The sequence below is a fragment of the Tursiops truncatus genome, chromosome 19 (assembly GCF_011762595.2).
Source record: "Tursiops truncatus isolate mTurTru1 chromosome 19, mTurTru1.mat.Y, whole genome shotgun sequence".
Lineage (NCBI taxonomy): Eukaryota > Metazoa > Chordata > Mammalia > Artiodactyla > Delphinidae > Tursiops > Tursiops truncatus.
The window spans coordinates 28,457,930-28,471,777 of record NC_047052.1 but is presented as its reverse complement, the minus strand read 5'-3'; the positions used below and the strand labels follow the sequence as shown (position 1 = coordinate 28,471,777).

The 13,848-nt window shown below is 60.0% G+C and overlaps 1 protein-coding gene across 2 annotated transcripts in view; it reads right to left on the bottom strand.

Annotated features, from left to right (window-relative positions):
* LOC101339621 (guanine nucleotide-binding protein G(o) subunit alpha) overlaps positions 1-13,848 on the bottom strand; it is a 20,326-nt gene extending 6,478 nt beyond the window's left edge. The window contains exons 1-5 of one of the 2 annotated variants that reach the window (XM_033844623.2): positions 12,957-13,848; positions 8,072-8,200; positions 6,043-6,172; positions 1,995-2,148; positions 54-150 (exon numbers count right to left, since the gene is read on the bottom strand). In XM_033844623.2, coding sequence (XP_033700514.1) covers positions 98-150; positions 1,995-2,148; positions 6,043-6,172; positions 8,072-8,200; positions 12,957-13,105 — 615 coding nt within the window. In that variant the 5' untranslated portion in view covers positions 13,106-13,848 and the 3' untranslated portion in view covers positions 54-97. The remainder of the gene's footprint in view (positions 1-53; positions 151-1,994; positions 2,149-6,042; positions 6,173-8,071; positions 8,201-12,956) is intronic. The other variant, XM_033844622.2, reaches the window with a different exon arrangement.

Genomic DNA, 13,848 nt, shown 5'->3' with positions numbered 1-13,848 from the left:
TCCAGTTTAAAACCAATGATGGAAACAAGAGATCAAACCTCACCAGGCCTCACCTGTGCTAAGGGTGAACACTGTTTCATGGAACTCCTGTTTCTTTTCACAGATGCATGTACGGGCTCCTGATGCAAACATTCTCTCTTCCTGCGGGTCCTGCCCAAAGAAATCTGAACCAGCCCTCACACAGGTGCAGAAGTCTGCGCCAGCCCCTGCGGGCTGTCCTCTCCTGGCTGTGACTCCTCGGAGTGGGCAGGGACACCACCTCCCTTGACTGTTGCTGGGCAAGGTGGGTGGAAACTGCCGCACCTGGGAGCCGCCCTGGCCTCCTTCCTCTCATCGCCCCGCCCTCCTTCCTTCCCCCTTCCTCCTTCTCACGTTCACCCTCCAGGGATTAAGAACTGTCTGGCTTGCTGACTTGCTGCCTTCTTTGCTGCCACATCACTCTGTCCCTGGTGAGTCCAGGGAGAGGCGCTTCCAGGAGAGCAGATGCCGTTTAGGGAGGAACAGAACAGGACTCCTGGCTTTGCCCTGAAGCCTCCACTGGCTCCAGGAACCCCGGCCCAGGCCCAGGTCCAGGCAGGGCTGTCACAACCCACTGAGGGAGCGGGGGGGCGGGCTGGACTTCGGAGCCACAGCAGGACGGACCCAGCCCCTCGGCACATGGGCACAGGCCACCGGGCCTGGCCTTGAGGGTCTACCTAAATCTGGGCCGGAGGTGAGGGAGAGGGTCCCTGGGACCTCATCAGCACCAAACGGCCTTGGTGACTGACTCACCTTGCTTCTTTCTGCTGCACCAGGGGCCACAGCCCAGGTCACCTAGGGTGGGATCCACAGACCCCCCAATTCAGATACGACTAAAAGGAGGCTGATGGCGTGTGTGAGGGGTGCTGAGCCCGGCCCACCTCTGGCTGCATGCTGCTGGGGCCTGACCCACGGGGCAGGCAGCCTGATCTCGAGGAAGGGGAGACAGAGTGAGCTGTGCTGCTTGTCCGGCTCCAAGCCACGGCCCCCACGTCCACTCTCGGGGAGCTGGGGTTCAGCCCGGAGGCTTACCTAGCAGGCTCACCTTGTTGGGACCCTGTCTACCCTTGGCTCTCCAGGCCGGGGGGCTGGTCAGGCTGGGGATGCCCGCTTTTGCTTCCATTCGCCTCTCTGACCAGTCTCTGGCCATCCTGAAGAGCCAGTGAGCCCGTGGGCTATTCCAGGCACCCTGCTGCACCATGAGGGCCCTGGCCAGGCTGCCCACCCACCCACAGTCAGGTAAACCCATGGCAACATGAACAGAGGTGGCCTCCGGCACCCTCAGCACCTCCGCAGGACGGCCCTGGTCTCTGCTGCTCGCGAAGCTCTCTCATGTTCAACAGGCCATTTGGATAGGGGTGCCGTCACGATACTTTTTAGCATCACAGTCATAAGAGCAATAGCGAATGTTTAGTGAGCACTTACTATGCAACAACTGCCATGCTAAGCCCTCCATGCTTCTTAGCTCACTTTGTCCTCTGGCAACTCTGGGAGGGAGGGTGGATAATCACAGTGATTGTTCCCATCTCACAGACACAGAAACGGAGGCTCCGAGAGGTTATGTAACCTGCTGTGAGTGGCAGAGTGGGGGCACGAACCTTGGGCTGTCTGACTCGAAGCCCCGACCTTCAACCCCATCATCATCTTGGTATTGCCATTTTACTGATAAGCTCTATTTACAGATGACCAAGCTGATGTCCAGAGGTTGCCGAGATCACACAGCTCGTAAGTGGCAGAGCTGGGATTCCAGCCCTGCCTCCCCTGACCAGGATGCCCCAGTTGGCTGCCCCACCCCCTCGCAACAGCATGTTGTGGGGAAGGGAGGGGACCCGCCTTCGGTTTTGTGTTGGATTCTCCAGGGCAGAATCTGGTGTGTCCGCAGAGCATGGTGAGGGGGAATGAGCTCCCTCAGGAGCTGGTGTGGCCCGAGCGGCTGCGTGGCCCCCGCGGTCCCCGTGGGGAGTGGCAGTCTCTACCTGTGTACTCAGGAAAGCAGATGGTGAGCGGGGACTTCTTGATCTTCTCTTCGAATATGTCCTTCTTGTTAAGAAACAGGATGATGGATGTGTCCGTGAACCACTTGTTGTTGCAGATGCTGTCGAAGAGCTTCAGCGATTCGTGCATGCGGTTCTGCAACAGAGTGGAGAGGCAAGTGAGGGCTGGCGGTGCCCGGGGCCCTGACCCACCGCGGCCAGTGACAAAGCGGGACAAGCGAAGGGAAGGTCCACCAACACGGCTGAATGCACCACCAGGGACGGAGACAGGAGGATCCACAAGGACAAGGACATGGTCCCTGCTGCATTCCACACGCAGGTGGGGGGGCGGGTGGAGCAGGGCACAGGGTGGGGAACGCCACCCCCCCACTGAAGAGGGCTGACCCGGGCCAGGGCAGTGGGGTCACCAGAGGGACTCTAGCCCATGGAGAGGACATGCACCATGCACGCGGGGGCAGGGGCCACGCCACCATCCACACGTCCACACGGGACCTCGGGCATGCAGATTTCTCTACTGGGGTCTCATTTGGTTTCGCCAGCAGGGGTGGGAGGGTGCACGCATTCAGTTGGGAAACATTAACCGAGGACCAAGAGATCCTCAAATTAATCCAGAGTTGGAAGCAGACACCAGGGGGACAGCGTCGGGGGAGTGATCTTGCTGTGGCCTTGGTGTGGTTGGAGACTGGGTGGGTTAGCTGGGCCGTGGGGCGGCTCTGGATGAGCTGCTTTTGAGGCTGGTTTCCTGGTAGAGGGGCCAGAAGAACCCCAAGATGAAAGCCAGCAAAACAGACGAAAACAGAGAGGAAGATAAAAACCCAGCAGAAAACATGAGAGAAAGAAAGAGAAAAAAAAAGCAAAAAACAAAATTGGTTCAACCGGTCTCGGGCCAGGAAGTCGAAGCCGGTCCCTCCGGAGGCCCCCGTGCAGGCTCTGGAGGCCACGGCCACCCTGGGGCTGTGGACTGCGTGGCTGGAGATGGAAGGCGAGGGTGGGGAAGACCAGCCTAAGCCCAGTGGCTGGTGAGGAGTGTGGACGCAGGAGTGGGGGGCAGGCTTCACAGCAAAGTCACCCGGCGGTGCCCTGGGAACCTGCTGCTTTCAACTCTTAGCTGATGGTGTCAACTGGAAGGAGGCGCTTCATACCTGCCCGACTTGGAGCGTCTCAGAATCTGCTCATGGTTTTGGCCTTGGTTTGGCAAGTTAAGGCCCTGCAGGTGGCGGTGACGGCACTGGCGCTGAGAAGTTGTGGCAGGTGAGGCCCGGGGCCGCTGGGGTCTGGGCCACAGTGGGCAGGGTGGCCGGCCGGTGGGCGGGCAGCCACTAGCCCCAGGGGTCCTGGCTGAGCTCCAGGAGCCTCCAGACACCTTTCCCTCAGGCAGTCCCAATTTTTACCCCAGGCTTGGGAGGGAGGAGCAGGGCCGACCGGAGAGGAAGGTGGAGGACCAAGGACTGGTCAGCAGGGTGGAGCTCTTGCCTCGCGGGGGCAGAGCGTCCTCGTCCCATAGCTTGTCCTTGAGCCGTGTGCCTGGACAGAGCCATCCCACAGCTGCCGCCTGCTGAGTGGAGAGTCCTGAGGGCAGGCACTCTTGCAGCTCCGAGCCTGCTGGTCCTCACAGCCGCCCAGAGGCTGCTCTGCCACGGGCTCCATTTTACAGAGGAGCAGGTGGAGCAGCTGCCACACTCACCGGCGGGAGGGGGCGGGGCTAGACCGCGGGCCACATCCGCCCAGACCCCCAGCTGCCCAACGCTGCCACCTGGCCCTGGACACACAGGCGTTTTGCTCAGCTCTACGGCGCTGTTCTTGCTGTCACCGTGGCAATGAGCCGCCTTTGTGGGCTCTTGTTAAGTGGTAAGGCCAACTCCCGTGCCCTGGAGGGGCTGCTGGTCTTTCCTGGGTGGACAGAGCCCCAGGAAGAGCCTGCTCCTGGCTGTGGCCCCACGTGCTGTTGCTTCCCCAAGGTCCTCTGCTCCAGCCCTTATGAAGAAGGGCGGGGAAATGGGGGAGAAGGAGGGAGGTGGGAGAGAGACAGTAAAGGCAGGAAGGCGAGAAGGAAGGTGCCCCAGGACAGGCCCTGCTCCGGAGCGAGGGCTGCCTGGGCGAGCAGACCAGAGAGGCCATCCGAGGGTGAGGCTTGGCACCTGCCCGTGTTTACTGGAGACCCGAGGGCCATGGAGCTTGGGACCCCGTGGCTGCCAGACCCGCCCAGACGTCCCTCTGCTCTGCCTTGTGCTCCAGAGGTGAGTGCGAGCCCCCTGCCCCAGGGCTGATGGGCCTGGGACTTGGGATTGAGCTGAGCGGGTCCCCAGGGAGAGGCCTGGGGCCCTCGACACCCCAGTGCTTCAGTTTGTTTGAAACCCACGGCAGGATCAGCTCTTTGCTCACTGCACCAGCCCTGCTTCCCACTCCCAGGCGCTGCAGGAAGAAAAGATGAGCCACCTGGATCTCAGACCACGTGAGTGGCCAAGTGGACCGTGAACAGTGGGTCCAAAAGCAGAGTCAACAACGGACCAGTGAGAGACGTGCTGGGGCAGTCCCTGCACGCGGGTGCCTTGTGGGGGCAGCAGGAGCCGAGCTTTGGGGCTTTGGGGTGGTCAGTGGGTCCAGGTCTGGTGATCTTAGACGCCACAGCCAGCTGAGGCCACTGAGAATGATTACGGCGTTACCAGAAAGAACTGCACAGCTGGGGCCCCAGAGACTCGCCCTGGAACAAGGCAGGGCTTGGGGGGCTTTGCTGATGCCTAACTCAGGAGTGTACCTGGGACTGAAGGAGAAAGGGCAAGAGGCACAAGCCAGCACGTGGCGCGAGTCCGGATCACCCACCCGGCCAGCGGCCCTGGCCCCAATCTTCCCACGGCCTCATTGTTGCATAAGTCCCGCAGGATGGCGGCTCCTCCTCCCCACAGCACTGCACCCCAAAGCTCAGCAGATGTTCGCAGCAGTCCCAAGGGACCAGCAGGCAGGACTGATGAGGAGACAGGCCCAGAGAGAAGACAGGCCTTGCTCAAGGCCCACCGTGACGAGCCCAGCCCCAAACCCTCAGTGCCAGGGCTCTGTACCTGCTTCACACAGCAGGAGCTAATGATCGCCAAAGGTGTGACCCCACAGCCCAGGAGCCCTACCGCGGCAGGCGCTTGTCTCCGGAGAACCCGTGGTGTGCCGGGCCAGTGCTCGGCTTTCCCTGCAGGCTCTGCAGCAGGCCCACCTCTCCACGGGCAGCTCAGTGGGCCCCCAGCTCAGCACAATCCCCAGTGATAACACAACCACCCGCTCGGCGCTGCTGTGCCAGAAACGGTTCCAAGTACTTCTCGCGGATTCTCACTCCATTGCCAACGCCCCACCAGGCAGGTACTACGGTTACACCCCTTAGACAGCAGACAGTAACCGAGGCAGAGAGGGTGTTGCCTGAATTCCGCAGCAAACCAGGCCCAGGCCCAGCCCAGGCCCAGAGAAAGGCCACGCCCTCTCCAGGTGAGGGCCCCCCTCTGAAGCCAGCCTGGCAGTTCTCTGAGGCCCCAGACTGAAGACGCATTGACGGGAGGCGGGAACCTGGGCTGGCGTCCTTCAGGGGAGCGGCCCGCGCCACCGCTGTCACTCGCCTACATGCCACGTCCCGTTGCCCTTCCGGCTACCAGCCCCGTCCACTGCTCAGGGAGGGCCGTGAGGGCTAAGAACTGCTATTTCTGTCTTACGTACATTCTTGCTCGACTGCACCCAGATTTCGTTTAGGATTTGCTTAATTTGGTTCTGGCCTGACGGCCTCTGTGACTCTGCTGAATTCATTAAAGAGGCACGTACTGCCCGAGACCCAGAGTCCGCAGAGACGTTTGTCACCAGTCTGCATGCAGCCTCTGAGCAGGGCGGCCTGTGGCTGCCTTTGCTGCATTGGCATCACGAGGCGTTTGCCCCGCAACGAAGTCAGAAGAGGGAGCCCGGACATGGCCTGGCCGACAACGGAACCCCCGGCCACCGCAGCCAGCCCCACCTGAGAGCCGCCTTGGTCCATGAGGCCAGGCGGCCCAGGGCCACTCACCGTGGTCTCGTCTTCGTGGAGCACCTGGTCATAGCCGCTAAGCGCGACGCAGAAGATGATGGCCGTGACGTCCTCGAAGCAGTGAATCCACTTCTTGCGTTCAGATCGTTGGCCCCCGACGTCGAACAGCCTGCAGGGGAGACAGGGAAGCTGGACGTGGTGGGTGGTGGGGCCCCGGCCGCTGTGCGGACACTGGTCAAGCAGGCGGCGGGGTGGAGGGGGCTGTACACGCAACGAGCCTCCCAAGGAGCCTCACTCCGGGTGCTCAGGGCTGACTGCCGCGTCCCTGGGGCAGGGTGGCCGTCACTGCTTCTGCCCCATGACTGGGCTGTGCTCCCACAGAGACTCGAAGACCTGCCCTTGCATCTCAGGACTTTTACTAACGCCTCTGCAAGGTTCCCGAGAAACACCTCTGCGAGGTCCTCTCAGGGTAACACGCACATCCTGTCCCTGGCTTTCTGAGCGTGTCTGTTCACGTCTGTGGGCTGTGAAAACTCCAGAGCAGCCCAGGAGGGAAGGAGGGAGGCAGGGATCGTCACCTGCTACATGGAGGGACAGTGAGGCACCAAGGGGTTAAGTGCCCAGGGTCCCGGCAGGAGTTGGTGTGGTAGAGGTGGGGTGAGACCCAGGTCTGTCTGCAGACAAAGCCTCTGCTCTGTGCCTCCCCTCCCTCTCCCCCTCTCAGACACCATCCCCCAGGGGGCAGGAGGGCTGTGGGGGTTGACTGTGGCAGGTGCGGCTTGGTTCCTGGAAGGAAGAGGTCAACCTCACACCTAACGCCCTGAATGAAGGTCCACTGCCTCCTAGGCCTGGGAGGTCTGCTGGCACACAGCTGCCGGGGTGGGCTGGGCCCTGACCTCCCGACAGAGGAGAGTAACCGCAGGCAGAGCCCAGAGTGGGCCTGGAACAAGGACACAGGCCTTGTACTCGTCCCATCACCACCTCCCTTGGATCCTGCTTCCCCATCTGAAATGCTGGGCACAGGCTGATGGTCTCTGCGGCCCCTCCACAGCGCTTATGCTCAGACTCTGCAGGCCGGGCAGCCCCGAGCCCAGCCCCGCACCCTCTGCCCCCGAGGGCTGAGGGGGGAGAGACTGGAGGGAGTAGGGGGCAAGAGGCACCTTGTGGGGCCTCTGTGCCCATCACTGTGCTCCCCAGGTTCAGGGGAGGCCTAGGGGTCCGTGTGCCCAGTGAGGCTTGTGCGGCCCTGCGGAGATAGAGACAGAACTTCAACGCCCTCTGTCTCAGTGAGAGCGGGCAGGGGCTGGGCCGTGGGCTGGCCAGCGGTCCTGGAGTCCAGCCCTCCCAGGGTGGGCAGGGGGCCAAGAAGCGGCCTTACACAGGCCACTCCTCCTGTTCTACCTGACACCTGGAAACCACACATGGAGGCAGGGAGGGGCAGGACGGCGGCTCCCAGGCCTCAGTGCCTGGAGGCTGCCCCAGGTGGCGCCACAGCCCTCCAGCAGGGCCTGTTCTGAGGCGCTCAGGCCCCTGGACTTGAGCTGTGTTCTGTGCTTGGGGACCGCCTTACTCCTCCCAGGCCTCGGTTTCCCCAAGAGTACCCGGAGAGGGTGGGTCAGCTGATCTCCAAACCCTCTCCAGCTCTGAGATGACATGGGTCCTGGGGTTGCACACATGTCGCTTGGGTTCACCCACCTTATTCCCCACCCCTCTCACAAGGTGGCCTCCAAGGGGCCACCTAGGTGATCCCCCTCCTCCTCCTCCTCCTCCTCAGAAATCACCCAGGGACAGGACTCCCCTCCCTTGTCCGCTTAAATCTTCCCTGTTCCTCAGAGCCCCACTCTAGGACCCCTCTTCCAGGAAGCCTCCCCGCTCACCCCAGCCCCCGAACTTGGTGCAAGAGAGGTACACAGATAGGCCCCTTCTCGTATCTAACTGCCTGTCCCAACTCGAACGCTCCCCGAGGCAGGGCGACATCTGGGTGCTCCAGACGAGGCGAGGCCGAGAGGCAGGCTTTGCCCATCTCTTGGCACCCTCGCCAGGGCTCGGGAGCCTCCCTGGGCCTCACCTGAAGTGGAGGTTCTTGAATGTGAAGTGGGTTTCTACGATGCCAGTGGTTTTGACCCTGGTTCGGAGGATGTCCTGCTCGGTGGGCTGGTAGTCGGCAGCCCCGATCCGATCCAGGCTGTCCAGGTAGCTGGGGATGGCAACACACAGGGGACCATAGACCAGGTACTGGGCACCGCCCTCCCCGAGAGCCAGTCCTGACTGGGGCTGTGGAATGATGGCTCCACGCCGTCCAGGGCCAGGTGTTGGCGGGGGGGGCAGCTGAGAAAGAGAAGCTCACGTCCCCGCCGCACGCGCTCAGAGCCTCTGGCTCAGACCGACGGCTACGCACACGGCTCCAGGCACACTCAGACAAGGCCGAATCTTTAAATGAGACTAACGTGTTTATAATAGTGTTTGTCGTTTCTTCATCTTAAAATAATAATAGGCAACAGTTAGGTTCTAGTCTTTATACGCATCATCATGTTTCATCCTTAATTTCCTGAGTTAGATGTACTATTTCACAGATTAGAAAACTGAGGTTTTCTAATGAAGGTGAGTGCCTCACCCAGCTGTGAGCCAGGCATTGGGATTCCACCACTTAACGGTTCCCTATGGTGCTTCCCAGAGGCCCTCCGAACCTCCGCCTGCCTCTTCCATGTTCCTTAGGGTTTATCAAGGGGGCCATCGTATCGTCCCATATGGTGCTCCTGGGAGGCTCAGAGGTCACACAGCCAGGCAGGGGTGGGGCCTTGCTGGGACCCAGGTCTTTGGCCTCAGAGCCCCTCCCACACCAACACTTGCTCTGTAGACAGACCAGGCCTCTGCACTTCGCCCGCCCAGGCCACGCACTGGGAAGGGCTTTAGGGGTCGGTATGGGCTAGGTTTGAACCCCAAGCCAGGTTGGGATCCAGGAAACCAGAAAGGGGGGAGCTCGGTCAGGCTGGCAGGAAGATTCAAGGACCCAAAGGGCCAGCCGGGCTACCCATCCCTGTGTGGGGAGAGCCCCACACACAGCCCACGGGAAGCGGCCCTGAGGGCCTGAGTCATGGCATGACGTGGGGTCCCAGGCTGCGCGTGGAGGGGCTGTGCTTTATCGGCACCTGCCCTGGGACCCTCTGGGGGGCTGGCTCCCCAGCTTGTGGATGTCCACAGGGCTGGGAAGGGTAGACGCCTTCACCGAGGAGGGTGTCCCTTGGTAAACCAATAACCCAGGCTGCCTCAAATCCTTGTGAGAGTTCTCCCTAAGGAAATAAAGCCGACGGTGTGTTCCCAGGCTCAGGGAAGGCAAGCTTGAAGCCACACTCTTAGAAAGAGGACACTGCTGGGACTCGAGCGCAGGTCTGCCTGACTCCAAGGCCCGTGCTCTTAAACTGGCCTGCAGGCCTGCTCTCCCCTGTGGAAGGAGAGAGGCAGAGGCAGCAGAGCAGACCTGAAAGCTCTGGCTGCTGCAGAGCCTCCTCTCCAGGCCTGTGGGCATCTGGGCAGTCTCTGATCTCAGCCTGGAGGGCCCCTTCCCGCCCTTCCCAATCCTCCCAAACCCTCTGTGCATGCCCCTCCCCACACTCCCACTGCCTCTGCTTAGAAGCTGTGTTGGTTTCAAATCGAGCCTCCTCCTGTCGTCTCCAGCTGGAGACCAGGGCTGGGAGCCTCTGGTCTTGGCCCCCATCCCAGCTGGGGAACCTCCTTTAGACAGACAACCTGGCCCTCTGTCTCTCGGTGCTGGCTGAGCCTCACGCAGGGAGGAGGCCATGGCGGGGGTAGGGTGAGCACAGTGGACCGTGCACCTGCTGTGTGTACTGTCTGCCGACTGTCCTGGGTTCCCCGGAGCCTGTGTTCCCGTGTGTGTGTGTGTTCCTGGGGGGGTGTGTGTGTGTGTGAGGTAAATAACAGATGAGTAAGCTGTGCAACATGTCAGGAGGTGATAAGTGCCAGGAGGAAAGAATCAGGCTACCAGTAAGTGGGGAGGCTGGCTGGGGGCGGCGATTTGATATCAGGTGACTGGAGAAGGCTTGTCGAGCAGGATGACATTCGAGTGCAGACTGAGGAGGTCAGGGGATGAGCCTCTCATGCCGCAGCAGCAGGACCAGGGGGCACAGAGGCCACGACCTCAGTGGAGGAGGAGCCCAGGCTGCAGGCGCTGGACGGGAGGTGGTGGGGAGGCTGAACACGGGGCAGGCGCAGGTAGCGGCGAGACTGGAGGGGTGATGGAGGTGAGGGGGACACAGCACGTAGGCCCCTGAGGTCACTGTAAGGACTTGGAATTTCACTCTGGAAGGCTCTGACCAGAAGAGCGTTGGAATGATGGCTCTGCGGCTTAAGGAGAGCAGATGGGGAGGGGGGCAGGAAGACCCGAGAGGAGGGAAGGAGAGGACGCTTTGCCAGCCAGCGCTGACCTTTAGTGGGGACCTCAGTCTGGGAAAAAATAATCCTACCAAACCACAGAACTACGTCTTACAGCTCCTGCTGGGATGTGCTCAGGTTTCTGGGTTTCCAGGACCTGTCTCAGAGCCATCATTCAGAAGGGAAAGGGGAGGGCCAGCCGTGTTCACCCGCCCCCGGCTCATGACACAGAGAGACCCGGGTGCCCTGTCTCCCCGAGAGCCCTGGAGCCTCACCAGTAACATGAGAGGACGGGCCAGCTCCCCAGGGCTGGAAGGGGACATGTGGTGACTGAGGCTCTGGGCCTTGGAGAGACACTCACACAGTCTAGGATGTGACTGGTGCCCCCCGGAACTGTGCCAGGCGACAGCCCTACTGGGCCTCTCCTTTCTGTCACAACAAATCTACGTTGAACTGTTTCACATTTTGGGCCTCATCTCTTGTCAGAAGACGAGATTTAGCAGCTGAAACTACAACAGCAAAGCAACCCTAGACCAGAAAGTGTTTAAGGTCCTTCCGAACCTGACTGCCTGTGGGTCCCGCCCTTGCCCGCCTCGGAGTCCCGTCCCAGAGACGACAGAGAGAGGAGGGTGGGTCTCCTCAGCTTAGCTGGGGGGGAGTTGACAAGTACTGACTCAAGTCCTTCATTTCAAGTTATAAAGGTAACCACCAGAAGAACTAAAAATAATCCTGTAAAACTAGCAAAAAACTGGTGGTGGAAGTGGGGAACAGCAAAGGAAGGTCTGACTCCCTCAGCTTTCACAGCTGGAGGTCATTAAATACTATTTCTAGTTGGAGGGTCAGGTTTTTCTGGACAAGTAAATGGAGATAGTTAACAGCAGGAGGGGAACAGGCCTGGGAAGAGGATTCACTATCAATTTTATACCTTTCTGTATTGTTTTAAAATTTTTTTGCCATGGGTTCAAATTATAATTAGTTAAGTGGTAACAATTTAAGTGGGGGTCACGATTTGATGCCCTGAGGAGCCCCTGAGGGTGGTGGGGAGATGGGAAGGGCCTGAACTTGGGCAGAGCAGTGGGCACAGAGGGGGAGACGAAGGGGGGGACTCTCTCCAGGCCTGAATGGCTGTGCGTTGAGGGGGCGACCTGGGTTGAGGTCTGTGACCTGAGTGTACAGAGAGAGGTGTGGACTTGAACCTTTGGGCTCGCACCCCTGGTCCACCAAGGTGTCCTGGGGGCTCATCAGTGGCTGGGGCCTGCGTCGCTACCACCTGGGACTCACGGGACCCAGGCACCTGCCCCGTGGACAATCTAGGTGTGCAGAGATGGGAAGACAAGTCCCTGGTTTGTTAGCTCTCGTCACAGCCAATGGCAATGTCCCAGCATCCACTAGTGAGCGCTGTTTTCTTGGAGTTAGCCTCCGCTACATCGGCACCGTGGAGACCAGCGTTTCTTAATCTTGGCGATACTGACATTTTGGGTCAGGTAATTCTTTGCTATGAAGGACTGTACAGTGTGTCTGTAGGAAGTCAGCAGCATCCCTGGCCTCTACCCCACTAGACATCTGTAGCACCACCCTAGTCAGGACCATCGAAAATGCCTCCAAACATTGCCAATGTCCCCTGGGGGCAAAGTGGCCCCAGATGAGAAGCGCTGGTGAGGAAGCTGAGCAGATCAGTGTCGGAGCACAGGTGTCCTAAGATAGTGGGGTTTAAGCCCAGAGGCTCCCACTGAAAACCTGGACATGAGACTGTAAAAGTGGGTGCGTTTCCTGAAAGCTGGAGTGCAGGGACAATGTCTTCAAAACAGAAGGCGTGTCCCCGACCACCACAGATCATCCCCAGAGGCCTGGAGCCCCCGATCTAGGGGCCAAGGGCATGTAAACTTCCAGACGCCCAGAGTGACAAGGCTGCAGCAGGCAGTCCTGTGATCCCCTGTCACTCCCTCTGCCTTCCCCTCTCCTACCCCTCCAGCCCTCTCTGGCTTTCAGCTGCTTCACCCCCTCTCCTCGCCTGCCCCACCGGGCCCCTCTCTCTCCTCTGTCCTTTTCTTCCCCTTATTAGTTATAACACAGTATTAAAGTGTATGTTTGATTATTTATTTTACTTATCTGATGGGTTACATATTCCTTATTTTTAATTTTAAAGATAGAGGAATGGAAAGGGTATTATTTTCTCAAAAAGAAGACAAAAGGGCACCATGTAAGTTATTTTCTATGTTGCCCTTGATTTGTACTTATGGGGTCAAGGGTTCTCCAGGGGCAAAAACACTGCTACACTGACAATCTTCCTTCTGGAGGGCCAGGCCCCCTCCAGAGCAAGCAGGTGATGGCCCCTGGGCCTCTGGGAGCCCTGTTGTCGGCTTGTGCCCCCCACCTCCCTGGCCTCCTTCTCATCCCGGAGGCAGGAGGAGAAGCCCCTTCTCCTTCCTTCCTGACGCCCGAGGCAGAACACCTCACAGCGGTTCCCACCTCAGCAAGGGCGCCTCCTTGCCCCACTGACCCCAGCCCTTCCACGCCCGCACTGCTGCCCCACTCTCGGCCTCCCGCCTGCCTGGGACACTCACTATTTGGCGGAGTCGTTGAGCTGATACTCCCGGGACCTGTTGAAGCACTCCTGGATCCCTGAGTCGCCCCAGAGTCGCACCATGGCAGAGAGCAGCTCTGGAGAGAAGGGCTCCGTGTCTTCCATTCGACTCACCACATCACACACCATCTTGGCATCGGCCTGTGAGGAGACATGGACGGCGGCTTTGAGGCCTCGGTGGGGACAGAAGCCCCGGCCAGGCACCTGCTAGGGCACCGGGACAAGGGCTCAGCCCTAGGCCTGGTCAGGGAGAGGGGAAGCAACAGAGGGTCCTTTACTCAAGGGCACAGTAATCGTTACTAGACCACTGCTCCACTCTCGAGCCCTTTCAACCCTGCCGCCCTCCAAGTAAGCCAGAGACCCAGGCTCCCCAGCCTGCCGCACGCGGCTCAGGAAGCGAGCGGAGGTGCTGGAAATCTGCAGGTGTCCTTCGCGGTGGGAGAGACACAAAGGAGACAAGGTCAACGCCTGGAAGACTTGTAGCCAACAAAACATTCTGCACCAAGGTACGTGGGGCCAAAGCCTTCTGTGGAGACTTCCGGAATCAAGCTGTCTGGCTAAGTAGCTACTTATGTCTCAGAGCCTGTCTACTGCACAAGGTCAATGGGAAAACGCTGGCACTGTGTCCCCTTCTGCCTGCCGGCCCTGGGAAGGAAGCCACAACTGGCCTGGAGGCCAGCAGGCCATGCCCATGATGCTGGCCCGGACCTAGCTCCCTAGGGACTAGTTGTCCCGAAGACATCAGCCCTCGGATTCCCAAAGTCACCCTCAGCTGACAGGGAGGGCTGCCCACCAGGAGAGCGTGGGTCCCCGTCCGTCTAGGAGATGAGTTTCTTCAGCACCGCAGCCTCCCCTGGGGGCAGCCACCTGCA